Source organism: Rana temporaria, chromosome 7 (genome assembly GCF_905171775.1).
Source record: "Rana temporaria chromosome 7, aRanTem1.1, whole genome shotgun sequence".
Lineage (NCBI taxonomy): Eukaryota > Metazoa > Chordata > Amphibia > Anura > Ranidae > Rana > Rana temporaria.
In genome coordinates this window covers 40,804,711-40,831,162 of record NC_053495.1, presented here as the reverse complement: position 1 = coordinate 40,831,162, position 26,452 = coordinate 40,804,711, and the positions used below count along the sequence as shown (strand labels likewise).

Below are 26,452 nucleotides of genomic sequence, written 5' to 3'. Positions count from 1 at the left end.
CCGACTTACCCTATCTCAGAGATGGAGGGTGGGACTTTCATTTGATGGCTTTCCAACCTGACTGTTACGGCACCACCCCTTCTTCCAGTCCTTTCTCCAATGCTCCTCCTCATAACCCTGTCTACTCCACCAATCACGTAAGTAGGAAATTCCCATCTGTCTCTTTTGCACATTAACACGGCTCTGTCTGGTTCCTCTTCCACCCTGTCATGCCAGCCCTTCGCTTTATTCCTTCCTCCTAGCTCCGGGCCTTTTGCCCCGTACACATGATCGAAAATTCTGACAAGAAAATCATGTTTTTTTTTTCTGACAGAATGTTGGCTCATACTTGTGTTGCATATACACAGTCACACAAATCTTGTCGGAAATTCCTACTGTCAAGAACGCGGTGACATACAACACGTACGACGAGCCGAGATCAGTGAAGTTCATTTGGCTGTTTGGCTCTTCTGCTTGATTCTGAGCATGCATGTTTTTTTAGCCATCCGAATTGCATACAGACGATAGGAACAATATAGAACCAGCTCTCAATCTTTTGTTGGCGGAAATTCCGACAGAAAAAGTCCAATGGAGCATACACACAGTCGGAATTTCCGACCAAAAGCTCACATCAAACTTTTCTTGTCGGAATTTTCGATCGTGCGTACGCGGCATTACTGTGTACATTTTCAGCTCTTCTTCTTCACTGTGAAATGTTCTGCTTCTCTTTGGAGATACAAAGTAATCATTTGTATTTTACTCTTGACTTTTCCAGTCTGGATGCTGTTATGTTGCTTTTAGCCAGAAGCTCTTGAACTATTATTTGGCTATTTATTAAAGCACAAAAAAAATCCTGTTTACAATCGTTTCAAGTTCATCAAAGAAAACAATCCAAAGAAATCATGAATACATGCATAGAAAAGCTTTGTGACTGACACCAGCTAATATGAATACTTCAAACCTAGAACTGGTAACTTCTAAAAAAAAACTGTTTTGCATGGCAAAACATTCTAGGAAAAAAAAAAAGGACAAACATGGAAACCATTACAAGTAAAGACTTTTGACAGTCGTGGAATTTAGTCATCTTTTGCCATCATGTTTTTGCCCTGTTCTTGTGTTTATTGTTTAATGAGCCCAAACAATGATTGTGGAGCCTGCAGCAAGCCATGTACTGGAAGGAAAACAAGCCCTTGATCTAGACGATCCAAATTAATCTGAGCAAAGTGTCATTTTTATGAGTTTAATTTCTTTTAAGGAGAAAAACAAATTTAGTGAGTGTTTCCGCAGACTTTTTTTTTCAATCCCAAAATCTCATCAGGGTAAATCCAGGACAAATGTAAAATGTTTTTTTTTTTTCTAAAATTGTTTACTTGTTTTTTTTTATTATTATTCATACATTTTTATGGATTTCCTTTCAATGATGCAAATTATAACATTACACAATCATAATTTTCCAGAAACAGTTATCATACACATACTACATCTTACAATAACCCTGCAAAAAAAAAAAATCAAAATATAATATTTCCCTCTCCTTTTCCAATGTTTACTAGTTTTAAAGCAAAATTTGATCATTTTGGTGATTTTTTTTTTTTTTTTTTTACAAATCAAAGTGGATATTCTCTATGTTCTGCTATAATACATATCCAATCAAAAAAATTGAAAAAATAAAATTTCTTCATAAATTTAGGCAAAAATGTATTTGCTACATAAGTGTATATTGATTGGTTTGCGTGAACATTATAGCATCCACAAACTATGGAATATATACTGGAAATCTTTATTTTTTTTTTTTTTATATGCTAGTAATGGTGGTGATCAGCGACTCGGTGACTTATAATGGGACTGTGCGGCATACAATCTGACACTAACTGAACAGTGAATGGGAACTGATTAACTGACACGGACATCACCAGTGGCACTATAACAATGATCAGTGCTACAACTATACACTGTCACTGTACTAATGACATTGGCTGGCAAGGGATTAACATCTAGGGGCAATGAAAAGGTTAACTGTGTGTCTAACAAGTGTAATATGTGCAATATGTGCTGCTTTTACTAGTAGATGTGGCGACTTTGCAGGGAGGAAAAAACAAGCAAAATCTCTTCTCTGTGTACAGAGCCCTGTGTTGAAATCAAACATAGGGCTCTGTACTGTAATTCGCTAAGCCATTCAGCAGGTTCCAGCCATAAATCATAGGCCTGGACCCAGGGCAGGATTTGCTCTCCCTGCCGCCCCAAGGCCAGGTTCCACAATGCACCCCCTCCCCGCCAACCTACCCCCCCCAAATAAACGGAGAATGTGCGGCACGGTTAGATCAAATATGTTTTGTTTGTTTTTTTACTCTTTTTTATCACTTTTTTTATTTTTATTTATTTGTAGCTTGTCGCTTACTTTTTAAAATTGTTGTATAATTTTCTTATTATTTTTCTTATTATTTTTTTTATTATTTACTTTTTGATTTTATTAATTTAATTATTATTTCTTATTATTTATTTATTTTTTTATCAATTTTTTTTCACTTAACTTTTTTGCTATCACACAGGAGAAAACAATTTCCTGTGTGATAGCAATTGGAGGTGACATGTTCTCTTTATTGACCCTGTCACCTCCAAAACAGGAGTCCTAGCACTGTGCTAGAACTTCTGTTACAGCTGAGCTGGGAAGAGCACAGCTCTCCCCTCTCACTGTGTACATCGGCAGCAGGGACAGGAGACAGACTCGGTGGCCGGGGGGGGGGACAGAGTCCCGAAGACAGAGCAAGCAAATAGAGGTATGTGGGGTGGGGGAGAGGGGAGAACGGACGGGAGCACATATTTTACAAGTGATTTCGGTGACATTGCCGCAATCACTTGTTAACGAGCGAGTGGATTCCCCCATAACTTACTGCCCTAACTGTATGTTCTGGGCGTCGGGGGACTCCATGCCACTGCCGCCCCTTGGAGCCCTGCCGCCCCAAGGCCTGGCCTCTGTGGCCTTGTGGGAAATCCGGGCCTGCCTGGACCTGCTAATCAGCTTGTGCTGTACCGAATTACAGTGCAGATGATATATGATCCCTGGGTAGGGGGTACGCGCCACCTACGCAGAAATGCCGGATCACGTACATGTACATGATCCACCGCAGAGTGACCGCCCCTTTGCCATATATGTGCATGGGGCGGTCTGCTACTGATTAAGGGCCCCATGGCTATATGCATTGTAAACACATCATAGTATTGAATATCATCCAGCAGATGGCAGTCATTAACAGCTAGATACAACAGATTTAACAATCTAGAAAAAATACAAATATGCTGTTGCTAGCAGAATGTTACAGCTAGAAGTCCAACCAAAGGTGTCCTAAACATGGACTGCAGGGTAGTGTGTAAAGCCCATCAACAGTCAGGTGGAGTTACCCTGATATTATGTTTGTTTCACTGCATATTAGACACTTCAATATAGCTTGCATTTATCAGCAGACCTTTATCACTTTCAATGGGAGATGAGAGACTGGCCAGTCCATTTCACACATTTATTTCCTGATAAATAAATATACATAGGTCTCTCTGCATATTGAGATAAATCAAATACAGTGAAACCTCAGGTTGCGAGTTACAAGCTTAATCGAGTGATTCGCAATACGAGATTTTTTTCAAAATCCGGACTCGGTTTGAGAGTGTTGTCTCGCAAAACGAGCAGGATTCAAGCCACAGCGGTGTGCAGTACCGCATTTGGCCAGATGTGCAGGGCGCAGGAGCCGAGTGGAGCCGATCAAAGCCTTTTTGAGCCATTTGAAAGTACTCAGAATCGATGTTCAGCTGAGCGGTTCCAAGTATTTCCGAAACTCTCTGGCACCCCCCACCTCTGGCCACATGCGGTATTGCATGCCATAGAAGGTAATGCGGAACAAATCATTTTCGTTTCCATTGACTTCTATAAGGAAACTCGCTTTGATATGCGAGTGCTTTGGATTACCTGCATTCTCCTGGAATGGATTATGCTCTTAATCCAAGGTTCCACTGTACAGCATCCCTGATATACCCATAGTTTAAAACTGTCCCTGATTTGGAACAAAGTCTTCTCTGTCCCTGTTTTGTCCTCATTTCTCCCTCATTTTGGTCTATTCTTTATAGCTATATATAAAATCTATTTATCTTTTAAAAAATGTTTTTTTTTTTTTACAGTACTAAACCTTTTCATCCAATTTCTAAATTGTTGCATGCTTATATGCCAATGTTCGACTTTTCTCGGCTCCTGCACCCCCGTACCTCAGGATAAATGAGGTACTGCAGGCCTATTTTCGGCTCTGCTCGGCTCCTCCGCCCCCTTACCTCAGGCCAAATTAGGTACTGCAGGCCTATTTAGCTTGAATTCTGATTATTGGAGGGGATTGGGAAGTTGGGACTTTAAATGAAGACATGACTGGGTAAAGTCATGCGCCTCCATCCCTGTCATATTGACGATGGGGGCAAAGTTGCAAAACAGCAAGATTGCAAAACAAAAATTCTGAATTCTGCTCGTCTTGCGAGTCAACACCCGCAAACCGAGTCAGAATTAAAAAAAAAAGTTGCTTGCAAATCAAAACGCTCTCAAACCAAGTTACCCTTAAACCGAGGGTTCCACTGTATATTTACTGTATATGCTTTGTGACTTTAGAAGAATATATATAAATTGAATTATGTGTGTCCAGTGTTCCGCTTTAAAGGGGTTGTAAAGCCTTGTGTTTTTTCACCTTAATGCATTTTATGCATTAACCGGTTGCCGACCGCCGCATGTATATGTACGTCCACAGAATGGCACGTACAGGCATATGGGCGTACATTGTCCGAAGTGTCTGCCATAATGTCGCAGTCACGAAAAAAATTGCTGATCGCCGCCATTAGTAGTAAAAAAAAAAAAATTCATAAAAATGCAATAAAAATATCCCCTATTTTGTAAACGCTATAAATTGTGCGCAAACCAATCGATAAACGCTTATTGCGATTTTTTTTACCAAAAATATGTAGAAGAATATGTATCGGCCTAAAGTGTGGAAATTTTTTTTTTTATATATGTTTTTGGGGGATATTTATTACAGCAAAAAGTAAAAAATATTGCATTTTTTTCAAAATTGTTGCTCTATTTTTGTTTATAGCGCAAAAAATTAAAACCGCAGAGGGGATCAAATACCACCAAAAGAAAGCTCTATTTGTGGGGAAAAAAGGACGCCAATTTTGTTTGGGAGCCACGTCGCACGACCACGCAATTGTCTGTTAAAGCGACACAGTGCCCAATCGCAAAACTTGGCTTGGGCATTTAGCTGCCTAAAGGTCCGGGGCTTAACCGATTAAGGTGAAAAAACACCTACTTTTTGGCCCCCCGTTTTACTTACCTGAGCCCTAAACTTCCGTGGGTGCAATCCCACATACTTCTCCCTACGGCTTCTCGGCTCTTCATTGGATAGATTGATAGCAGCGCAGCCATTGGCTCCCGCTGCTGTCAATCAAATCCAATGATGCGGCCGCCGGGGGGCGAGGCTGAGTCATACACTCTGCGGCTATGTACGCCGAGTGTATGACACGGGAGCACGCCCGCAAGGTAACCCCCTCAGGTTAGAACTTCCCAGAGGGGGAGGGGGTTAGCTATTGCGGGGAGGAGCCACAAGAGCCGCCGTGGAACCCCAGAAGAGGATGATCAGGGCAACTCTGCACAAAACGTGAACCTATATTATTACTTTAAGCATTTATGTGAACGTAAGAAACTTTTTTTTTTTTTTTCAGTTAAAGATTTTATTGAAATCTCTTAGGCCCCGTACACACCAGAAGATATCCGCTGGAAACGGTCCGCCGGACCGTTCCCAGCGGATAAATCCTCTGGCGGATTTGGATCTGATGGCTGTACTCACCATCAGATCAAAATCCGCGCGGAATCCATCCGCGGTGACGCGTCGAGCCGTCGCCGCGCCGATGACACGGCGACGTGCGCGACGCTGGAAGGTAAGTACTTCCACGCATGCGTCGAATCATTACGACACATGCGAGGGAGGGGAGCGGACGGATTGATCCGGTGAGTCTGTACAGACGACCGGATCAATCCGCTGGACAGGATTCAAGCGGATAGATTTCTTAGCATGCTAAGAAATTTTTATCCGCTTGAAATCCCTCGGCTGGATTTTTATCCGCCGATAAATGTCCGCTCGGGCCTACACACGACCAGATCTATCTGCTGGAACTGATCTGGGGATAAATCCCAGCGGATAGATCCGGTCGTGTGTACGAGGCCTTATACTGTCAATCCATTTGCTAAAAATAAAAACCAGATAAGAATTCTAACCATAGTCTACCCAGGATATAAAAAAAAAGTTTTGGCAGCAGCTATACTTTAATGTTTTAGTTGGCTGGGCATCACTCGGCGCTACCCTTCTATTTTCTGCCATATCAGCTGTCAATAATGGAAACGGCAGTATTGTCATGACCTCTATTTTAGAGCTGCCCTTTAAGTCCCTGTCCCGGCTTCAGACGAGGTTGGCTGTGTTTAGTTGTCATATAGCCACTGTACTCTTTTGCTTCCACTATTAGCCAGAGAAGTCGGAGATCCTAGAGGTATTGCGGATGATGATTATTGTTGAGCATTCTGTTTAGAAAAGCATCCAGTAGCCAGAGGTTGCATTAACACTTAGGCCTGCAGTAATTGTTTGCTTGTCATGACTATCAAGATGACAAACGCTTTGAAAGGATAACTTTCTAAGCAGCCATTTCCTGGCAGCTGTCCTCTGACAAAGCCAACTCATGTGCTTTCTGTGTTGTACTTGCAGGATGAAGAGTGATGGCCTCTTTATTATTATTAGATGAGGTTTTAATAAGCCTATTCTTCCTGTATATATTACCTAAAGGGAAGTCTGCTTGTTCACGAGTGGAGGAATTTTGGGAATTAGTGCGTATTCCTGAATACAGCAATTCTGATGATTATCTTTTGTGTGTTTTGTGTGCTTTCACTGTTTGATTTATTAGAAGACACCAAAAAGTAAATATATATATATATATATATATAGCGCCTGGGTACTTTAAGAGTACTGGTGCTATTTTAATTTAGAGGGGGATCAGAGTGTAGTTAGACTCTGATCCCAATTATTATGTTCACAGCAGGGTCTCTGTCTCAGCTTGGCTATGCTGTAGGCGCATTCTGTTGTGCTGGGGTGTTCTTCCCACCCCAGTGCAGTAGATGGCAGCAGTGGAGTCAAATTTTGGGTGCTTTTGCCCAGCGGCCAATCAGGAGGGTAGAGCCTCACTGTGCATACTGGGGGAGGGTATTTATGGGGCAGACGCAATTGGTTCTGGGTTCGTCTTCTTCGCCCAGTGTGGCACCCACCTTTAGGGTGGCCACATCAGGGCGCCCCGGCGTTATGGCCTACCTGGCCGGGCCGTGTATGCCACGTGGTGTTCCTGGTTCCAGGATCATGTTGGTCCGGAACATTTGAGCAGCGACATGGACCCAGTGATCAACTGGGTTCCCACCTTTGAGGATCCCAAGCGGCATAGCTGTTTGGTGGGGAGTCTGTCTGAGGAGCGCCAATGAGAGGCTGGCGGTCCAAAAGAATTTTGACGAATCACCGGGGATCAAGGTAGCCGGACACTGAAGGATTGATCACCTGTCAGTCGGTACCTGGGCGACGTTAAGAAGGAGATCCAGGCGTAATTCACCTAAGAGAGACTACTGCTTCCACACAAAAAGAGTCCTTCTCTACTGTATGCTGGCTGGGGAAATGGCTCTTCTATTTAGACTGTTGCTGCTTTCTTAAGAAAATGAACTGTACAATTTAGCATACCTTTTTTGATGCACCTTAAAGTGGAGTTCCACCCATTTTTTTATGTTTGTCTGTGCTGCATGCTCTAATCTCATAGTGTTCAGAATGGACAATTTTTATTTAATTTGTTGCTTGTAAATACCTTTATTTTGTAGTCCTTCATTACTTCCTCCTCCTTATTTGCCTAGGCTATTTGCAAGGGTTTCTGGGATAGGCATCATGTTTCCCAGTAGTCCTTGCAAACCTGACTGAAACCTATTACATTGCTTGTGCACTGAGCATGTGCGACATATGCAAAGCTGAAATCCAGGAAGTCATACAGTCTGGCTTCATGATGCCCACACTTAAGATGGCCACGGTCTATTTCTAGATTATAAACTAGAACAACCTAACAAAACGGACCTTAGTTTACAGACTAACTTTACTAGAATACATTAAGCTTGTGTATTACAGGGGTATTTATATTTAAAAAGTGAAATTGTGGGTGGAACTCCCCTTTAAATGTTTTTAGCTTATTTAATATGAAAGTTTATATGGGCTTTTAAGGGGGATTACACAAAGATTTTACATCCTGCTTGTAACATGTGTGACCAGCTGTAGAATACTTTGCTGTCATTTAGACAAAGTATCCTTACTGGAACAATCAGCATTTACTTAGGGTACTTAACATGAAGCCTAAAATGAGGCATCCTGGCAAGAATAAAGCAAATAAAATAATAGCTGGAAATATGCATAATCATGCAAAGTGGATATCTGTGCCTACTTTGTTTTTCATATGTACTGTTTGAAAGTATAAATAATGTTGCATAACTATTAGGCTTTGTAGCAGGAATGTAGCCTCTAGCAGATAGTGTCATGGTTCCATGGATTCTAGACAACAAAGTAACTATTACATGGTGTGCTCATGGTTTCTGGATAAAGACGTTTTGTGGGTGTTTATGTCATTAGAATCTGTATATGTAATGAGCACACATGGCGCCCCATGTACACATATACTGTAGGCTCAAACTCTACATAGAAACTAGTGATGGGCTAATCTGTGCAGGTTTGGTTCATTTAGGCTCGGTTCACACCTATGCAAATTGAATGTGCGTTTTCTTCACATCCAATTCGCATAGCAGAAGAATGTGACTGGCTCCCTATGGAGCCGGTTCACATATCTCCGTAGCAGGGCCAGTGCGATGTGCAGGAAAAACGTGTGCTTTTTTTGGTGCGTTTCAGGTCCGAACTCAGCCCAAAATTCAGGCTGAAATCGGACCTGAAACGGTAAACCAGCACGCATCGGCTGTGGGACGGATGCCGCGATAGTGTCAACCGAGCCTTATGGTTTGCCAAATCTTGTTCAAAATTTGGCAAACCCAAACTTATAGGATCCTCCGCTGATGTCAGTCAGGAGGGGAGGAGGAGAGAGGCAGCCCACCCACTACAGCTTTCATTCGAGAGAGGAGAGAGGTGGCGGGGTCACATGAGTGTTGAGGTATATAGCTAAATCACAGAGCACATTACATGAATACACAGATAGGATGGTGTAATTGTATAAATGGAAAGAGGACACAATGGATAGGGAAAGTGCTGCTCACCCCTAAATTAAATAATGAAAAAGGAAAGGCTCCCCAGTGGGGTTTTTAGGCAGCAAGAAATTTAGAAAATTGCAGAGACATACCAAATGTTGTAATTGTAACCTTAATTTGAGCAGCAGGAAGGGGCGGGCAAGGACACAGAGCTGACAGCCAGGAAGGGGAGGGGGGAGAGGACAGAGGAGAGCTGCTGAGGACTGAGGCACGTAAACTGACCACAGTGTCAGGGCTCAGCAGCCATGATATACAGTGGTCAGATTACAGAGGAGGAGAGGGGAGGGGAGGGGGGTATATTCAGGCTGGATCAGCCAGGTATTTCAGGTGATACAGGGGGCCAAATTACACAGCACAAGCACTGTGCTGTATAACAAGATTTAAAGGAACAGGATCTTTATTTTATAAGTGCTTTAAAAGTGCTTTAACTCTTGGCCTAACATTGGAAAGTAAAACCCAATATTCACCTTAACTTAACCCAGCCTTCTATACATTAACTTTTAATGTCTAAACCTACGCGTAACCTCATTCTAATACAGGTATTGACTTTTTTTAATCTGGTGCATTTTTGGATGTGTACAGTGGAGCACCTGGTACAAAAATACATCTTATATAATGGACTTTTTTAAACATTTTATGGTTTAGAGCAGGGATGTCAAACTGGCGGCTCTCCAGCTGTTGCGGATCTACAAGTCCCATCATGCCTCTGCTTTTGGAAATCATGCTTGTAACTGTCAGACTTGCAATGCCTCATGGGACTTGTAGTTTTGCAACAGCTGGAGGGCCATCAGTTTGACACCTGTGGTTTAGAGCATAATTAGGTTTCGCCTAGGGTGTCAAAAATCCTTGCACCAGCCCTGGATCTGATGCATTGAAAGCTCCCTTTCTTATATCTACTATCTATATCTATAGATATTCTTATATCAGTATCTACTCACCTTTTAATGGACAACTACTTCTGTGTATTGTTACACTATAAGAAGATATTTTCGATTGATTTTTTCTACAATATCATTGCCATTTCTTTCTCTATCAGTGGTCTACAGGGGATAAATTAATATTGCCTATCCTGGTAGGCTACCGCCTTCGCAGTTATGATATTCAGATCTCTGAAGGGATCTTTAGCAGTATAGGTGTAGTTAGGATCAATTTGTTTGATCAGTTCTATGAGATGTTTGGATGAACAGCTTTGTTTTGTAACACTTTGAAATTTAATATTAACAAGAAGTATTTTTTTCCACAAAATTGACTTCTCTGCTATGTATAAATAGTACATTCATCTTAAAAACACACCGGTAACTTTATTTACGAGGAAGACAAAACATCCTAACAGTGGATGTAAACCCAATTCTTTTTTTCTTTTTTTTTTATGTCACAATGTACAGTATAAGATTTCCTATCATCTGTGCCCAGTCTTGCCACACAGAGTTAATCCAGCTCTGAGCAATCCTCTTTTATTGTTCAGTGAAAAAAAACAGACTTACAGAGAAAAACCTTCGTCCGTTCCGCCCCCTTGCTGTAAGTGACAGGTTATTTACACATCTCATGCACTAGCCTGGAGACAGGCATTATTTTTTAATTCCCACCCCCACTCCTTTTCTGAAGTCATGTGGTTACTTTTCTGGATTTTGACTGGATGTTAGTGATCATAGCAGAATTGAGTGTAAGAAATACATAGGAAAAAATGCATGTTGACAAGGGGAGTGTAGAGGAGGGCGGGGAGTCTACTGACATCACGACTCCACCCACAGAGCTCCAGACAACAGACCCACCTACAGAATCTGCAGTTTTTCAGGTCTCATAACAGACAGAGGGGAGACATTTGACAGGTAAGGATGGCTGGCAATATGGCTGTCAATAAGCTTGGACTAAACGCAGCCAAAACTGAAGTTCTATTAATTGGTCCTACTAGCCCCCTATTGCTGGCTGCTTGGCCTCCATCTTTCGGACCCGCACCCATTCCAGCCAAGCAGGTAAAAAACCTAGGAGTCATAATTGATGACACCCTCTCGTTTGTGCCTCACTTTAGAAACATCCTGTGGAATGCCAATTACCATCTAAGGCTCCTCAGAAAAGTGAAACATCTATTCACACAAAATAACAGATCACTACTTGCCCAGGCTTTTATCTATTCCCGGTTAGACGGGGCAAACGTATTCCTATTGGGTGCCCCGCAAAAATGGGCCCATAAGCTTCAGGTGGTTCTGAACCACACTTCTCGCTTTGTACTCGGTCTAGCAAGACGAGATCACATTAGCCTGGCCAGGAGATCACTTCATTGGCTCCCTATCGAGCAGAGAGTGATCTTTAAAACGCTCTGTATCTTCTTTCGTGCATACTGGGAACAGGGTCCCAAGTATTTACACAGCTTGGCAGTGCACTATGAACCCTCGCTCCTATTAAGATCCAAGACCCAACATCTAGCCACAGTTATTCCATCTAAACTTTCTTCCATGGGAGGCAAACGACTCCAGAGTAAGGGTGCCATGCTGTGGAATGCCCTCTCATTGGAACTTAAGATGACACCTAACCTGCTCCTCTTCAGAAAAAAAAACTGAAGACGGAGCTGTTCGTCCAGGCTTATGGATAAATTTTTATTTATTTTTTTTCCTCTCACAGTCCACCCCCTCATTGAAGGGGCCACTTGCCTCTCTAATAACCATGATCCCAGAACGGCCCTGACTATTTAGACATCTATGATGTCGTCTACCCCTCTTCTAGTATCCCCACTGCTCCTTTTTATTCTTTTATTTTTTTCTCTCCTATACTCCATGGCTCTTTTCCTCTTGCTCCCCTAAGGGCTGGATACCATTTTCTTTCACCGCCCTCTCTTCTCTTTCCTCTCTTTTCCTCACCAGGGATTGATGCAAAGTAACATCTCACCAGCGGCGCTTAGACGCTGACTTTACAGTGGGCATTTGGCGCCTAACTAAACTCAAAAATCAATCAATCAATCAATCATGCAGGAGGCATGTATATCCTTATAGATCAGCACTATGGCAGTAGTTTAGAAAGGATGAGAGTGGGTTTACATCCACTTTAAAGGAAAATATGACATGTTTTCAATGAAGACATTCTACAACAATTCCAGAGTCTCAATTAATATAATAATATTGCTGCTAGCTCAGAATTACACCATTAAGGATTCATATCTCAATCCACATGCACAGGTCCATTTTTTACATTTAGCGTGGAGAGTGACATTTCATTAACATACAGCATGATATCAATATGTTTATCGCCTTAAAAAAAGAAACATACAGTACTAAAGCTAAAGTTCAGGCTAAAGTGCCATCAAGGGGCTCCTTTTCTTCTGGGCTGCCATGTTCTGCTACAGGAGCCAAACGTTCCACTTCTTTAAGCTCCCTGTGGTATTTTGCCATAATCGCAGCATAGGCACAACCATAGATGGCAGCTGCCAACATCATTAGGCATACAATGCCACACACCACACCGGTGATGACAACAGTGGCTATGGCATGTCTCAAGCTCACTGGGCGAGGTTTGGGTTTTGGTTCACATTCAGGGTGACTGCCGTCTATATGATCATTGTGATGTCCAAATTTGCTATTACTCCTGTGCTCGGGGCTGTGATAGTGAATATTTGACATAACGGGTGGAGCAGTCATTGGGGGGGTACAAGTCTTAAACATTTCATAAGGAATCTTCAGGAGATCATTTCCCTTTCGAATTGAAGGACCACTGCAAATTAACTCGTCAATAGTCCCTCCTAAAAAGAAAAAAAGAAGTAAAACAAGATAATAAAAGAATGCATTGTAAATAGCAAAAACAATGGATAGTGTTGGTTGCTTTTTTTTTAAAGATTGAAAGGTTTTCTAAAGTCTAGCTCATCCCAAGAACAACACTTATTGGAACATATCAGTCCTTAGATGTGGTGGCTTCATTAGTTTTGTTTTTATTTATTCCTTTATTTTTTAATTTGTAATAATGCCACTTAGGCCCTGTACACACGATCGGACAAAACCGATGAAAACGGACTGAAGTTCAGTTTCATCGGTCCAAACCGACCGCGTGTGGGCCCCATCGGTCAGTTATCCTTCGGGCCAAAAATTTAGTCCGACATTCTGACCAATTGGACCCTCCATTCACCTCTAAGTATTGACAGATATGAACCGACTTGTGTTCTACCTCAATACGATCCGCTAAAAAGTATCATGGGCTGTGTCCGTATCTGCTCTGCATGTGCAGAGCAGACACGGACATGCCATCCACCCGCTCCGCTCATTGTGGCCCCGTGACCGGTTACCAAGTCGCTTAAGTTGCCCTCGCTCTTCAAAAGGTTGGACACCCCTGGGGTAGACCATTCGACATGAACGACGAAGATTCGAAGAAGCAGCGAAAAACATACAAATGTCGAATCTGTCATTGAAGGCTTATGGTGTCTGTCGAAAGTTCTAAGAAGATTCGACAAGCAGCTAAACTGTACAACGCCACAATCATACATTTCCAATCAAATGCTCGGACCATAGGTTATAGAAGAATTTGAATGTTGGTTGACTAGTAATAATAATTTATAAATATAATTATTACTAGTGTCTTACAACATAGAATTCTTCTATAGCTTGTAGGCGGAATATTCGACCGGAAATGTACAATTGCGGCGTCGTACAGTTTAGCTGCTCCGTCGAATCTTCTTAGAACATTCAACAGACACCATAAGCCTTCAATGTCAGATTCGACCTTAATTAATTTGGATTTTTGGACAAATGCATTTTTTAACAAAACAAAATAAATAAAAATGAATTTCGGGGGTAACTAAAAGAATTTATTTTTCGGACGAAAACGAAATTCCGAAACAAAATATTTCAGTGTGCACATGTCTACTAATTACTGGCTCAAGATAGTTTGTTAAATGTGGTGTGATATAAAGTGGAGGGAAGAGGCGATAGAAAAGCAGAACTTTCTTTAACCTCCCTGGCGGTATGATTCTGTCTGGAATTACGTACCAAAAGTGGTACAATTATTTTGCAAGAAAATTTGGCGTTTTATACTGTTGGCCTGTAATTTTTAGAAATAACTCACTTAAATCTGACCAAGCAAGAGTCTTGTAGGCATCCCGGGTATGATTTTTTTTTTAAAACAAAATTATAAATTATAATATAATAAATAATTATAAATAATTATAACAAATAATAATATAATTATAATAAAAATTATTCAATAATGTAATCAACTCAAAATCACTGAAATGTGCTCAGTTGCAGAATTGTCGCTGTCATTATTTTTTCTTTTTTATGACGAATTTCCCCACAAATCGCTATCGCACAATTCTGCAAGTGATTATAATGTATTATCGCTGTTTTCTAGCTGATCTAAAACCATTTTTGACATAAAGGGACACTTTTGGACAATCTACAGTTTTTAGGCAGAAATTACATTTTTTTATTTTTATAAAAGTACATGCAGGGCACTGGGCAGACCACTAGGGACAAGGGGGGTGTGTATTTTTTACATACAGTACTGTAATCTATAAGATTACAGTATACTGTATGTAAAGTGTTTGTTTACTTTTTTGAATTTGGCGCCGTTCTCCACTCCCGTGCGTCGTAACGTCGCAGGGAACGGAGATCGGCGGCACACGGGGAGACTGTGAATCGAGCGAGGAGGTCCCACTCGCTCACACAGCGGGTGGCATCGCTGGATCCAGGGACAAGGTGCGTAACTTGCCTGTGGATTCAGCGAGAAGGTAAGCCGCGCCGCTGCAAACTCTGCACGTCCACCCCGAGCGTGACTCGGGGTTACCGATCCTAACATGAAAAACCAACCCCGAGTCACGCTCGGGTTTACCGCCAGGGGGGTTAAGGGGTGAAGTTCCGCTCTGCTAATTTGCCTCCTCTCCCTCTCCGGTGCCACATTTGGCACCTTTTGGGGGGAAGAAGGAGCAGGTACCTGTCCCCACTTCCGAGAGATCCCGCCCTTCTCTTTCCCCTGCTGCCGGGCCATTCAGAAAGTGCAGTGCGCACAGCCGGCTTCCCTTACAGGCAATGGCGGCGGAGACGGGGGCAGCGGCAGCATCCAAGAGCCGATGGGGTGCGGGGTGCGGACATCGCTGGATTCCAGAACAGGTAAGTGTCCTAATATTAAAAGTCTGCAGTTACAGTAGGTGTAGCTGCTGACTTTTAATTTTTTTCTGGGGGAGGGGGGGCTCTGCTTTAAGTATTAAACAACACTTTTACACTTACTTTATATAGCATTCTTATTCAGTAATTTAGTTTATCTCAGCAACTGTTTAGCAAGCATTCTTTTTGCACTGCCTGATATACATAGCTATTAAATAACTAATAAATTATGACCAATAAAAAATAGGTCACAGCAACAAACAGTAAAAGCCACATGAAAATTCACTATGATAAAAAATTGAAGTAAGTGCGTATGGCAAAACTTTAGTTTATTATTATTATTATTATTATTATTATTATTAAGGTTCCAAATACACTTAATCACCAGAATAGGAAGTGAGGGACACTGGGGACATCAATGGGGACCAGGGTCGCCATCAGGAATTATGGGGCCTCTTACACAGCTTCAGGCATGGGCCCCCTGGAGCAGAGAACCAGGGGGGGGTGTGCTGCCGCCTGAAATTGAGTAGCGGGGGGTGCCGTGGCTAATTGAGAAGCGGGGGGGCCTTTACAAAACAAAGAAAGAAAAAAAAAAGGGGGGTAGCCATCCGGTGCCCTTTAATAAAAATAAAAATAAATAAAATATATATATATGTATATATATATATATATATAAAAAATATATTTTTTTTATAAAAAAAAGGGGGGGGGTTGCCATCTAGGGCCCTGGGGACCTCTGGGCCCCTTAATAAAAAAAAATACTATTTTTTTTATTAAAAAATTTACAAAAAAAAGGGGGTTGCCATCTGGGACCATGGGGACCTCCGGGCCCCTGGGGACATTTTGGCCTTTTGATAAAAAGAAAAAAAAAAGAAACCTCTGGGCCCTTTAATAAAAAATAAATAAAAAAAATATATAAAAAAATGTTTTTTTATATAAAAAAAATAAATTTAAAAAAAGGTGGTTGCCATCCGGGGCCCTGGGGACCTCCGGGCCCCTGTGGACCTCTGGGCCCTTTAATAAAAAAAAAATATATATATATATATATATATATATATATATATATATATATATATATATATATATATATATATAAAAAGAAAGAAAAAGAAAGAAAAAAACTATATAAAAAATAAATATATTTTATTTTTTATAAAAAAAAAGGGGGTTGTCATCCGGGGTCCTGGGGACCTCTGGGCCATTTTAATAAAAAAAAATATTTAAAAAAAATGTATATATAAAAAAAAAAGTGGGGTTGCCACCCGGGCCCCTGGGGACCTCCGGGCCCCTTACAGGTGTACTGCCTGTACCCCCCTGATGGCGGCCCTGATGGGGACATATGTCCCAATGACAACTACAGCTATCTAAGCATTGATTTTCCCTCACCTTGAAAAGATTTCTTCTCACACTTCTGTTTTGTCTTTGCAAAAAGCAGTAAAGAGGAATCTCCCCAATTGTATCCAGACAGAAAAAAAACTGATGGGTTTTAACCTTTGCCTACTCTTTCCAAAATAAAAAGTTTATGCTTAATACACTGTAACAAAAATAGCTCAAAATGTGTACTTACAGAACAAAAATTACATTACCCCTTTTAAAGTAATTTAAGCATTACTTGGAAACACTATTCAAAATAATAATAGTAATAATAATAATGCTGATGAGTGATGTTTTTTCATAATTCAGGGAATATGTAATTATAGCTCTTTTATGCAGTAGAGATTGGTGGGGATTTAGATCCCTGTACATCTCTGCATTAAAGACGGATCAGATAATCGGCTATTTGACAGAGATACAGCCCATAATCTGTTACCTGGCACAAAGAATAAATATTTTAGGCATAAGGCCTTCTGGAATCTGCCCCAAGAATTTTTTGTATCCCAGAATATGTTTGGATCACTGTTTATATGCTTTTTTTTTGTGAGGCTCTTTATTTATGGACAAAGCCTCTAGAGGAAATAAAGACATCTGCTGCCAAAAACCTCCAAATAATTGGCTTGGTTTTGCAAGCTTTATGCAGCAATTTGTGATACTAGAGAAAATATTGACCAACTTAATTGGACCACAGAAAATTCAACTCATAAAATAAATGATTTTCAGGAATGTAGGAAAAAATGAGAAATAAACCATTCCAAAAAAGTAAATAATATATGTATATGTGAATTACTAATAAACATTGGTGTATGAAACGTATACTTAAAGTGTATGTACAGCTAAAACTTTTTTGGTGTTTGGATAAGGGTTAAAAGCCTTGGTTTATTTTTTGCTATGTGTATTCTCTTGGGGAGATTCACCTCTTGTCCCAAAGATGCAAAAGATGGAAATGTTCCCTTGTTCTGGTGATAAATGTAAAATTTTGGATGCTCAGAATCACGTTGAATTTACTCCCTAAGATACGACGGCTCAATGGCAACGACGTGAACGTAACCTACGCCCAGCCCCATTCACGTACGACTTACGTAAACGGCGTAAAATCCGACGGCTGTTCCGTCGTCCATACCTTTGCATTGGCTGCGCCACCTATAGAGGTGTTTTATCTTTACGCCGGATGTACGCCTTACGTAAACGGCGTAGCTTACTGCGACAGGGGCAAGTACGTTCGTGAATCGGCGTATCTCGCTCATTTACATATTCGACGCGTAAATCAATGGAAGTGCCCCTTGTGGCCAGCGTAAATATCCTCCCAAGATAATATGACGTAGGAGACTTACGTCGGTGGTAGGAAGCCAAAATTCAGGCGTATCTTGTACTGTGAATACGGCACATAAATACGACGGCGCATCCGTGGACTTACGCGGCGTAAGTTTTCGTGAATCCGGGCCATAATTGTTAACTGATTCCTTTTTAAAAATGATTAATAATAGATAAAAATCAATCATATAATGTACCTACGGTTTCAGTTTTGTTTTTGCATGCTGTTTCCTGATCTGTGATGTACAGAGACTCAGAGCCAATACAGGGCAATGATGGTTTGTAAAACGAAACTGATTGGTGTTGAGGGGTTTTAGACACACAGTAATCACACCTCCTTGATTAGTGACCACAGAGAGAATGCTCCCATGACTTTTTTCATCAGGAAACAGACAACCAGGAAGTGTTCAGAACAGAGAAGGATTAGAGCAAAAACAAACAATGAGGACATGAAACCAGGACTGCAGTAAGGTAAAGGAAGCTATTTAGCTAAAAACATTTTTTCCTCTAGTGACCCTTTAAAGTGGTACTAAAGGTTCACGTTTAAAAAAATTAAAATAACAAACATGTAATACTTACCTCCACTGTGCAGTTAGTTTTGACCCGATCGTCCTCTTCTGGGGTCCCACGACGGCTCTCGCGGCTCCTCCCCACAATAGCTGACCCCCTCTGGGAAGCTCTCTCCCGAGGGGGTTACCTTGTGGCCGCGCTCCCGTGTCATATGCTTGGCGTACATACCCGCCAAGTTTATTTTTTTACATACTGTGACCAGAGCAGTACAGTGTTACCATACTCTATTTCACGTTGAGAAAATGGACACTATCTCCCAACATTCTATATCACTAAAATGTTTTATTGTCAGATGGCGTAGCTTCATGGAACATTCTTTCTCTCCAGAAGAGATCTTCTTTCATATGACTCCCTTCCACTATACGGACTGGAACCTGCATGCAGATCTTGCCAATACCCTGGGCAAACTTTGGATCCAGGTCTCCTCCACCTCCTCGAATCCCCATATCCCCTCCCCTAGGCATGTGTGATCAAGTAGTACCTTATTTTATGTGATATGTTCCTTATTTCTTCATAACTTTATAAAACACCCTACCTGTTCCCAGGTGGAACGTTCACCTGCTTCCACTCCTTAGGTCGCCTTGTTAGTAGAATCATTAGTTAGTTACTCTTGTTAGACCAGATACTATGCTACTAGTTCTCATATGAATGTTTGTAGGCTCCAAGCCAAGTGATTAAATTTTGCTTGTTATGTCGTACTATGTCTTTTACGTTGTTGCCCTTGCTGGCATACTACTACTCCTAATTCAAAAATGTAATAAATATATATAGTAAAAACAAAAGGCATTATTTATGTACAACTGTCATGTAATCACTATGATTGGTCACAGCAATCACAGGGTACTGGGATTGGCTCGGTATGGTGGTTGGGAGGACATCATATGATGTCCACACAGGATGGGGAAGCTCTTGTCCGGACTATAGTAGAATGACAGCCAAGCAAGTTAACTACTTTACTAAAAGAAAACATTTCTCAAACACAAAGGGCTCTCATTATAAAACGTGACTCTAAAGGCCCATACACACTATCAGACTTTTTGAAAACAAATGTCAAAATGAGCAGGTTTTTCAAAAAATCTGACCGTGTGTACGCTCCATCGGACAAACTTTTTGGGTTTTTATCGGACAAAGGTTTGCTCTGCAGACAAATTTTCCGACAACAAAAGTCCTATGGTGCAAAGTCCTGCCATGTGTACAGAAATCCCTTGGACTTAAGTACAAACACGCATGCTCAGAACCAATGCAAAGGATCACCTCTGTCCCCGGTGCTGTTTAATATCTATCTTCGCCCTATTTTTGAAATTATCAGCAGCCAAACGCTGCTCTACCATTCCTATGCGGATGACACACAATTGTATTTTCATATTTGCAACAAAAAGGATCACCATCTCAATCTAGAGAAATGTCTCTTTGATAGAGAACTGGATGACAAAGAGTTATCTTAAACTCAACGGCTCAAAAACAGAACTTCTCCTGTTTCACACCAATCGGAAGAATCAACTGGCAACAACCTGGACACCTCCGCCCATTCTAGGAAAAATCATCACCCCTAGCACCAAAGTCAAAAGTCTCTGGGTCTTCTTTGACACCTACATGACAATGGATGCACAAATATGGTCAGTAGTCAGCGGATCACACCATCTGCTACGCTTATTACGCAGACTAATCCCATTTATTCCTAAAGAAGACATAGCAGTCGTGGTGGGAACAATTGTTAACTCCAGGCTGGACTATGCAAATGCCCTCTATCTCGGACTCCCAAAGTACCAAATCACGCGCCTGCAGGTCGTTCAGAACACGGCCGCGCGTCTGGTGACTGGAAAAAAAACATGGGAATCAATCTCCCCATCACTGAGAAGCCTTCACTGGCTACCAGTGAAAGACAGAATCACTTTCAAAGCACTCTGTCTAACGCATAAATGTATTTGGGGTAATGCCCCCAATACCTATGCGACAAAATAAAAGCCTACAACCCCAATCGCGCTCTGCGATCCTCCAACCAAAATTTACTCCAAATCCCCAAAACAAGATACAAGTCCAAAGGAGAAAGAAGAGTTGCTGTGGAACACTTTGCCAACCTTAATTTGGTTGGAGGAGAACCACTTGGCCTTTAGGAGAAATATCAAAACCCACCTCTTCTGAGCTCAAGGGAGAAGTGGTCAAACAAGCGCCCAGAGGCGATTCAGTTCGCATGTGTAGCGCTATATAAAATGTTTCGCTCACTCACTCAAAAGATCAGACAACAATACAGAAGTTGACCAAAGGGTGGCAGTAAAGAGCTGAAAAACCATGTGATTTGGGGAAAGTTTGATGAAAAAGTCCTGCTGTGTGTATGCATACCAAGTTCGCGGCCAACACCCTTCAAACAAAAATCCACTGAAAAGTTTGTTTGAATTCCGATCGTGTGTATGAAGCTTTACATTCACTGTAGGTGAATGTGCTTCCTGGCGCATATGTTTTAAAAACCAGCGACTGATTCGACAGCAGCATTTGTAATATGTATAGTAAAATAATACATATCTTTGAGCCGTACAATGTCTCATAACTCATCACAGCTCTCACTGAGCTGATTTCCATCGTACTCGAGGTAATACTTGGCACGTGAAGGCTGTCAGGTGAAGCTTCCATTCATACTCTGGCTCATAATTGATGAGCATTTATCTGCTGATAGCACAATGTGGCTGAATCCACTACGCAACATGTAAGCCAGACTCCATGTGGACTCAAGCTGAGGTGTTCATTCAGACAAATGAAAAGAAACCTCACAGGCCGGGAGCAGAAGAATGTGAACTTCATTATTAATCCTAGTGCATGTTAACATGAGCAATGTGGCAGCCTTTGTAATTGGAAGGTGATACAACATGGAAGCCCTAACTATTCCCCAGGAGCGTCCATCTTGCTTTTCTCAGGCCTTGTTAATTAATCAGTTACTTTGCATATTTTTTTATTTTTTTTCCTGTCAAGTTACTGATTGTAATCTATAGCAGATGCAGCACAGGTTAGACACAGTCCAGAGACAGCTCTTTGACAAGAGACATTAGCAGTGTGGTTGTAATGTCAAGACCATGCATAGTATTCACTGAAAGGATAACATTATATGGATTCTGGCACTAGAATGTAAAGCACATTAGGTGAAGCATCAGCAGATAAAATTAGAGTTAATGTTACATGGAACTGCTTGCTTCCATTATCTGGGCTCTGCCTTTAAAGTGTAAACTATATAGTAACAAAAACATAAATAAATCTTCGGTAAATCGGGGCAAAGCATATTGACTTTGTCCTTAAAAGTCCCTATCAAGTCATGTATGATTCAGAGAGATGCTAGGGCAGCCAAAGGACGTTTAAATCAGGTGTTTGCGCCACAGTTTTGCCACCTCTGACCACCCACCTGAGAAAAGGCATGCAATCACTAAGGCTCCTTTCACACTGGGGTGGGAGCCGCGGTGGCGGTATAGCGCCGCTAAAAATAGCGGCTCTATACTGTTGGATTTGCCACGTGATTCGGCCACTAGCGGTGTGGTATTAACCCCCGCTAGCGGCCGATAAAGGGTTAATACCACCCGCAATGCGCCTCTGCAGAGGCGCATTGCGGGCGGTATTGCCGCGGTTCCCATTGTTTTAAATGGGAAGGAGCGGTGAAGGAGCGGTATACAGCCGCTCCTCTCACCGCTCCAAAGATGCTGCTGACAGGAGATTTTTTTGGCTCCTGCCAGCGCATCGCCTCAGTGTGAAAGCCCTCGGGTTTGCTTAAAGGGGTTGTAAAGGTAAAAAAAAAAAAATCCCTAAATACTGTAGCTTCCTTTACCTTAGTGCAGTCCTCCTTCACTTACCTCATCCTTCGATTTTGATTTTAAATGTCCTTATTTCTTCTGAGAAATCCTCACTTCCTGTTCTTCTGTCTGTAACTCCACACAGTAATGCGAGGCTTTCTCCCTGGTGTGGAGAAAGTCTCTTGAGGGGGGAGGGGGCGAGGAGTGTCAGGACGCCCACTAACACACAATTCCATTTTCTATCTGCAAAGTAGAGAGTGTCCTGACTTGCCTGCTCGCCCCCTCCCCCCTCAAGAGGCTTTCTCCACACCAGGGAGAAAGCCTTGCATTACTGTGTGTATTTACAGACAGAAGAACAGGAAGTGAGGATTTCTCAGAAGAAATAAGGATATTTAAAAGCAAAATGGAAGGATGAGGTAAGTGAAGGAGGATTGCACTAAGGTAAAGGAAGCTATTTAGGGAAAACATTTTTTTTACCTTTACAACAGATGTTTGTTGCACAGAAATAGGCTGATATTCTAGGAATACATTTAAAATGGGTTGTATATGCCTAGAGTTCAGTTTTAGACTTGGCTCAGATCTTGGTGGCTGCGTTCTGTGAATAGGGCAACCAATTCATATAACTAAGCTGCCCCACCTGCAGAGACATGGGGAAAAGTCCCCCACACTGAACTGCGTTTGGTTGCCAATGCATTTTGTATCATTAAGAATTATTGGCACCCTCACGCATCTGCCTACAGGGCAGTGGGTTCCTATGTGGGCCAGGAATGCATGCCATTTTGTGTGCATTCCCCAGCCGCAGAGATGTGAACTTAGCCTTAGGGCTCAGTGGGGTATTTTTATTGCTTGTTTCTGGTAGTCTGTTGGAAACATTTTAGCACTAATCCCTTGTAACTGTGAGTGTAAAAGAAATAGACTTTGTTACAGGTCCAGGCATTTTTTAATCAATCTTTGTTGGTGTAAATGTGTGATACAGGTCTCCTGTAGCCTAATGGAAATATTGAGTGTCATTCTGTGGTGGCAAAACTAAATCAATTTAACTGTTTCGTCACAGTTGTTTGTGCTCTCAACCGAACTGTCAAGCCATTGAATGGCTGGTGCCATAACTGATTACATGTGCAGTGCCATGGAAATTTTAGAACAAACACAGGCTAAGATGGCAGCTTCCTTGGTTGTAAAGTATAGATGGGTTCAGTTCCACCTTAAAGCGGAGGTCCACCCTAAAAAAAAATTGACAAAAAGGCTACAAAAGATTTGAAAAAAAAAAGTTATTTTTTTTTAGACTTAACAGAAGTGTTACTAGGCAGATCTCCTAATCTGCCTCTTCCTTGTCCATGTTGGGTCTTCTTTCTTCTCCTTGTTGCGCTGCCTCCTGGGAAATGGGGAAGCAGTGTCTTCTGGGACCTTGTGCGTTTTCCAGGAGACATCCACCCATTCACATAGCGCCGCACCGCTCGCGCATGCACAGTAGGAAATCGGGCAGTGAAGCTGCAGCTCTTCACTTCCTGATTCCCTCACCAAGGATGGTGGCGGGGCAGCCGAGACCCGAGCGATTGCTAGGCTTCGGCTGCCGACATTGCGGGTACCCTGGACAGGTAAGTGTCCTTATTAAAAGTCAACAGCTACAGTGTTTGTAGCTGCTGACTTTTATTTTTCTTTTTTTTTAAGCCAGACCTCTGCTTTAAATTGAACCTGTGACAAACTTTATTTGGAAAATGTATGTCAGAGTAGGAAATGACCTTGCCCAATAAAATATATACTTGTAGGAAATATGCACAATTAATATGGGATTATTATGAGATTTGGGCCAAACTGTGTATGTATGCCAGGAACCTGTTGGCCATTTGTAAAATTGTCTCCTGAAGCCCAAGAGAATTAGTCTTTCCTGTTGTCGCCATTGTTAGTATGGTAAATCCAAATGTTGTCCATCATAATAATGTCATCATGGGGCAGGTGGATAGGTGAAGCCAGCCAAAAGGTTGTGCTGTCTCCGTGAAGGGGATATAGCTTAGGTATGCTAAGCTGGCTGACTATTTACCTAAATGTTCATGTGTGATATTAGGAGATAAAGTTTAACAAACTACTAAATGGGCTCTAGACTTCCCATCTCCAGATAGGAGAGAGATATTTTATTTGGATAGCAATATTGGATAGTCATCACATGAAAGGGAGCTTGAGTTCCATCCAATCACTTTTAAGCAAAATAAATCATTGTACAGTTTAGACTAATCAAAGATTCCTCAATAGTATTTATTAATGTCATTGTTATTAATGTCCATGACCACTCCCTATTTTTTTACAAAAACAATCATTCGATCCAAAGATCTAGGCAGCTGAAATTACTGTATGTACAAATCTTTACTTCTTGTAAAAGCTTCATTAAGGCCCACCCCTGCCCTACCACTGCTACCTCTTGAGCCTTCCTCTTGGTCTCTCATTATGGTGCATGGCTTGGTTGAGAAATAGGAAAATGTAGGAGACAAGATGAATGATACTACACTGAGACAGACCTGTGTTTCCAAGCTGAACATATGTTCTCCTGCAGACCCACCCAGTTTTAGAGTACTGCCTGTATCCCCTAACCATGACCCTGGTTATAAATATCCTCAAAGGTCTCTCCTGTAGGGGTGACATTACTGCCTCTTTATAGCTAAAGCATAGTAAGCAATGGGTAGTGCAGAGACGTGGATTGAAATTTGTCTAGTTTCACAGAGACAGGATGAATTTTGATCCATGTATTGGGGACAGTGGTTGATTGGTAGATCTACCAATCGACTTCTGTACAACCAGCCTGTTGGATACATGCTTTTTTGATATCTCCTCCATCAGAACACAATAGCTCAGAGGCAGTGATCTCCCAATCCATCTTGAATGTGTTAATGGGGGATAAGGGTAAGTTTTTTTCATTCAACTAGCTGGATGAAAAAAAAGGGAATCATCTAAGGGCTGCATATACGTGTGTGTGATTAATTCCAGAACTACCTAAAACTACTAATAATGATGATTAAATGATCTGGCTGCTGTATACACACAATTGTATTCAATAATTTTGTAATGAATATGATTGAGTAAGGCATCTTTTACACCAGCGGACTGATCGGGTCCATTTTTCAGGCAGACGTGATCGGACCACATGTAACATGTATAAATGTTTAAAGCGTCAACTATGGAGATTTTTAAGTACCGTTTGTCGCTATTCCATGAGTGTGTGCAATTTTAAAGCATAACATGGGGGGCTGTGTAATAGGTAGGGGGGTGGCTCTGTAATGTGCAGAGGGGGCTGTATAATGTAAAGAGGTCCAGAGGTACAGTGCTGTGTAATGTAAAGAGGTCCAGAGGTACAGTGCTGTGTAATGTAAAGAGGTCCAGAGGTACAGAGCTGTGTAATTAAAGGGTTCCAGAGGTGCATGGTTGTGTAATGTAAAAGGGGCCAGAAGTGTGGGGGCTGTGTAATGTAAAGGGGTCCAGATTATTATCTTAGATTATTAGCAGGTGAATTTGGCCCTCCATGCATTCACATTCATTGAATCCGACCCCTGAGCTAAGGGCTGCGTTAGAGTGTTATGATCACTTATGCTTCACGGAATAGACCAACTATAGTTTTTAGGTCTTTGCAAAAGTGGAAATTTGCAAAAGTGGAAATACTAAACAAACAAGAAAGTAAGAAAGAAAAACTACAATGAAATCGCTGTCTATTCAAGAGACCTGCGATTACCATGTAAACCATGTAAACAATAGATACAAAAAACAAACAGTGAAAAAAATATAAATCGCGCTACCTCTAAACCATGTGAAACAAATGTTTGAATCACAAAACACACAAAACTATGTGATATATGTTGATATAAATCATAAACTATGTGACATATGATGGTATATATAAATCACTAATATACCAAAAAACAAGAGATGTTGATAGCCACTAGAGGGCACTATATATCACTCTCAAGTCCCTCAATAACAGTGAAACAGTGATAAATGAACAGCTCTCCCTGTGCTGTCCAGCAGACAGCACAACTCTCCCTGTG

The 26,452-nt window shown here is 41.5% G+C and overlaps 2 protein-coding genes across 4 annotated transcripts in view; one reads left to right on the top strand and one right to left on the bottom strand.

Annotated features, from left to right (window-relative positions):
- Positions 1-26,452, top strand: part of CACNA2D3 (calcium voltage-gated channel auxiliary subunit alpha2delta 3) — a 1,177,822-nt gene that overhangs the window by 902,051 nt on the left and 249,319 nt on the right. The gene's annotated exons all lie outside the window — the stretch shown is intronic.
- Positions 12,402-26,452, bottom strand: part of LRTM1 (leucine rich repeats and transmembrane domains 1) — a 37,947-nt gene continuing 23,896 nt past the window's right edge. Inside the window, exon 3 of the mRNA XM_040359265.1 lies at positions 12,402-13,046. Coding sequence (XP_040215199.1) covers positions 12,595-13,046 — 452 coding nt within the window. The 3' untranslated portion in view covers positions 12,402-12,594. The remainder of the gene's footprint in view (positions 13,047-26,452) is intronic.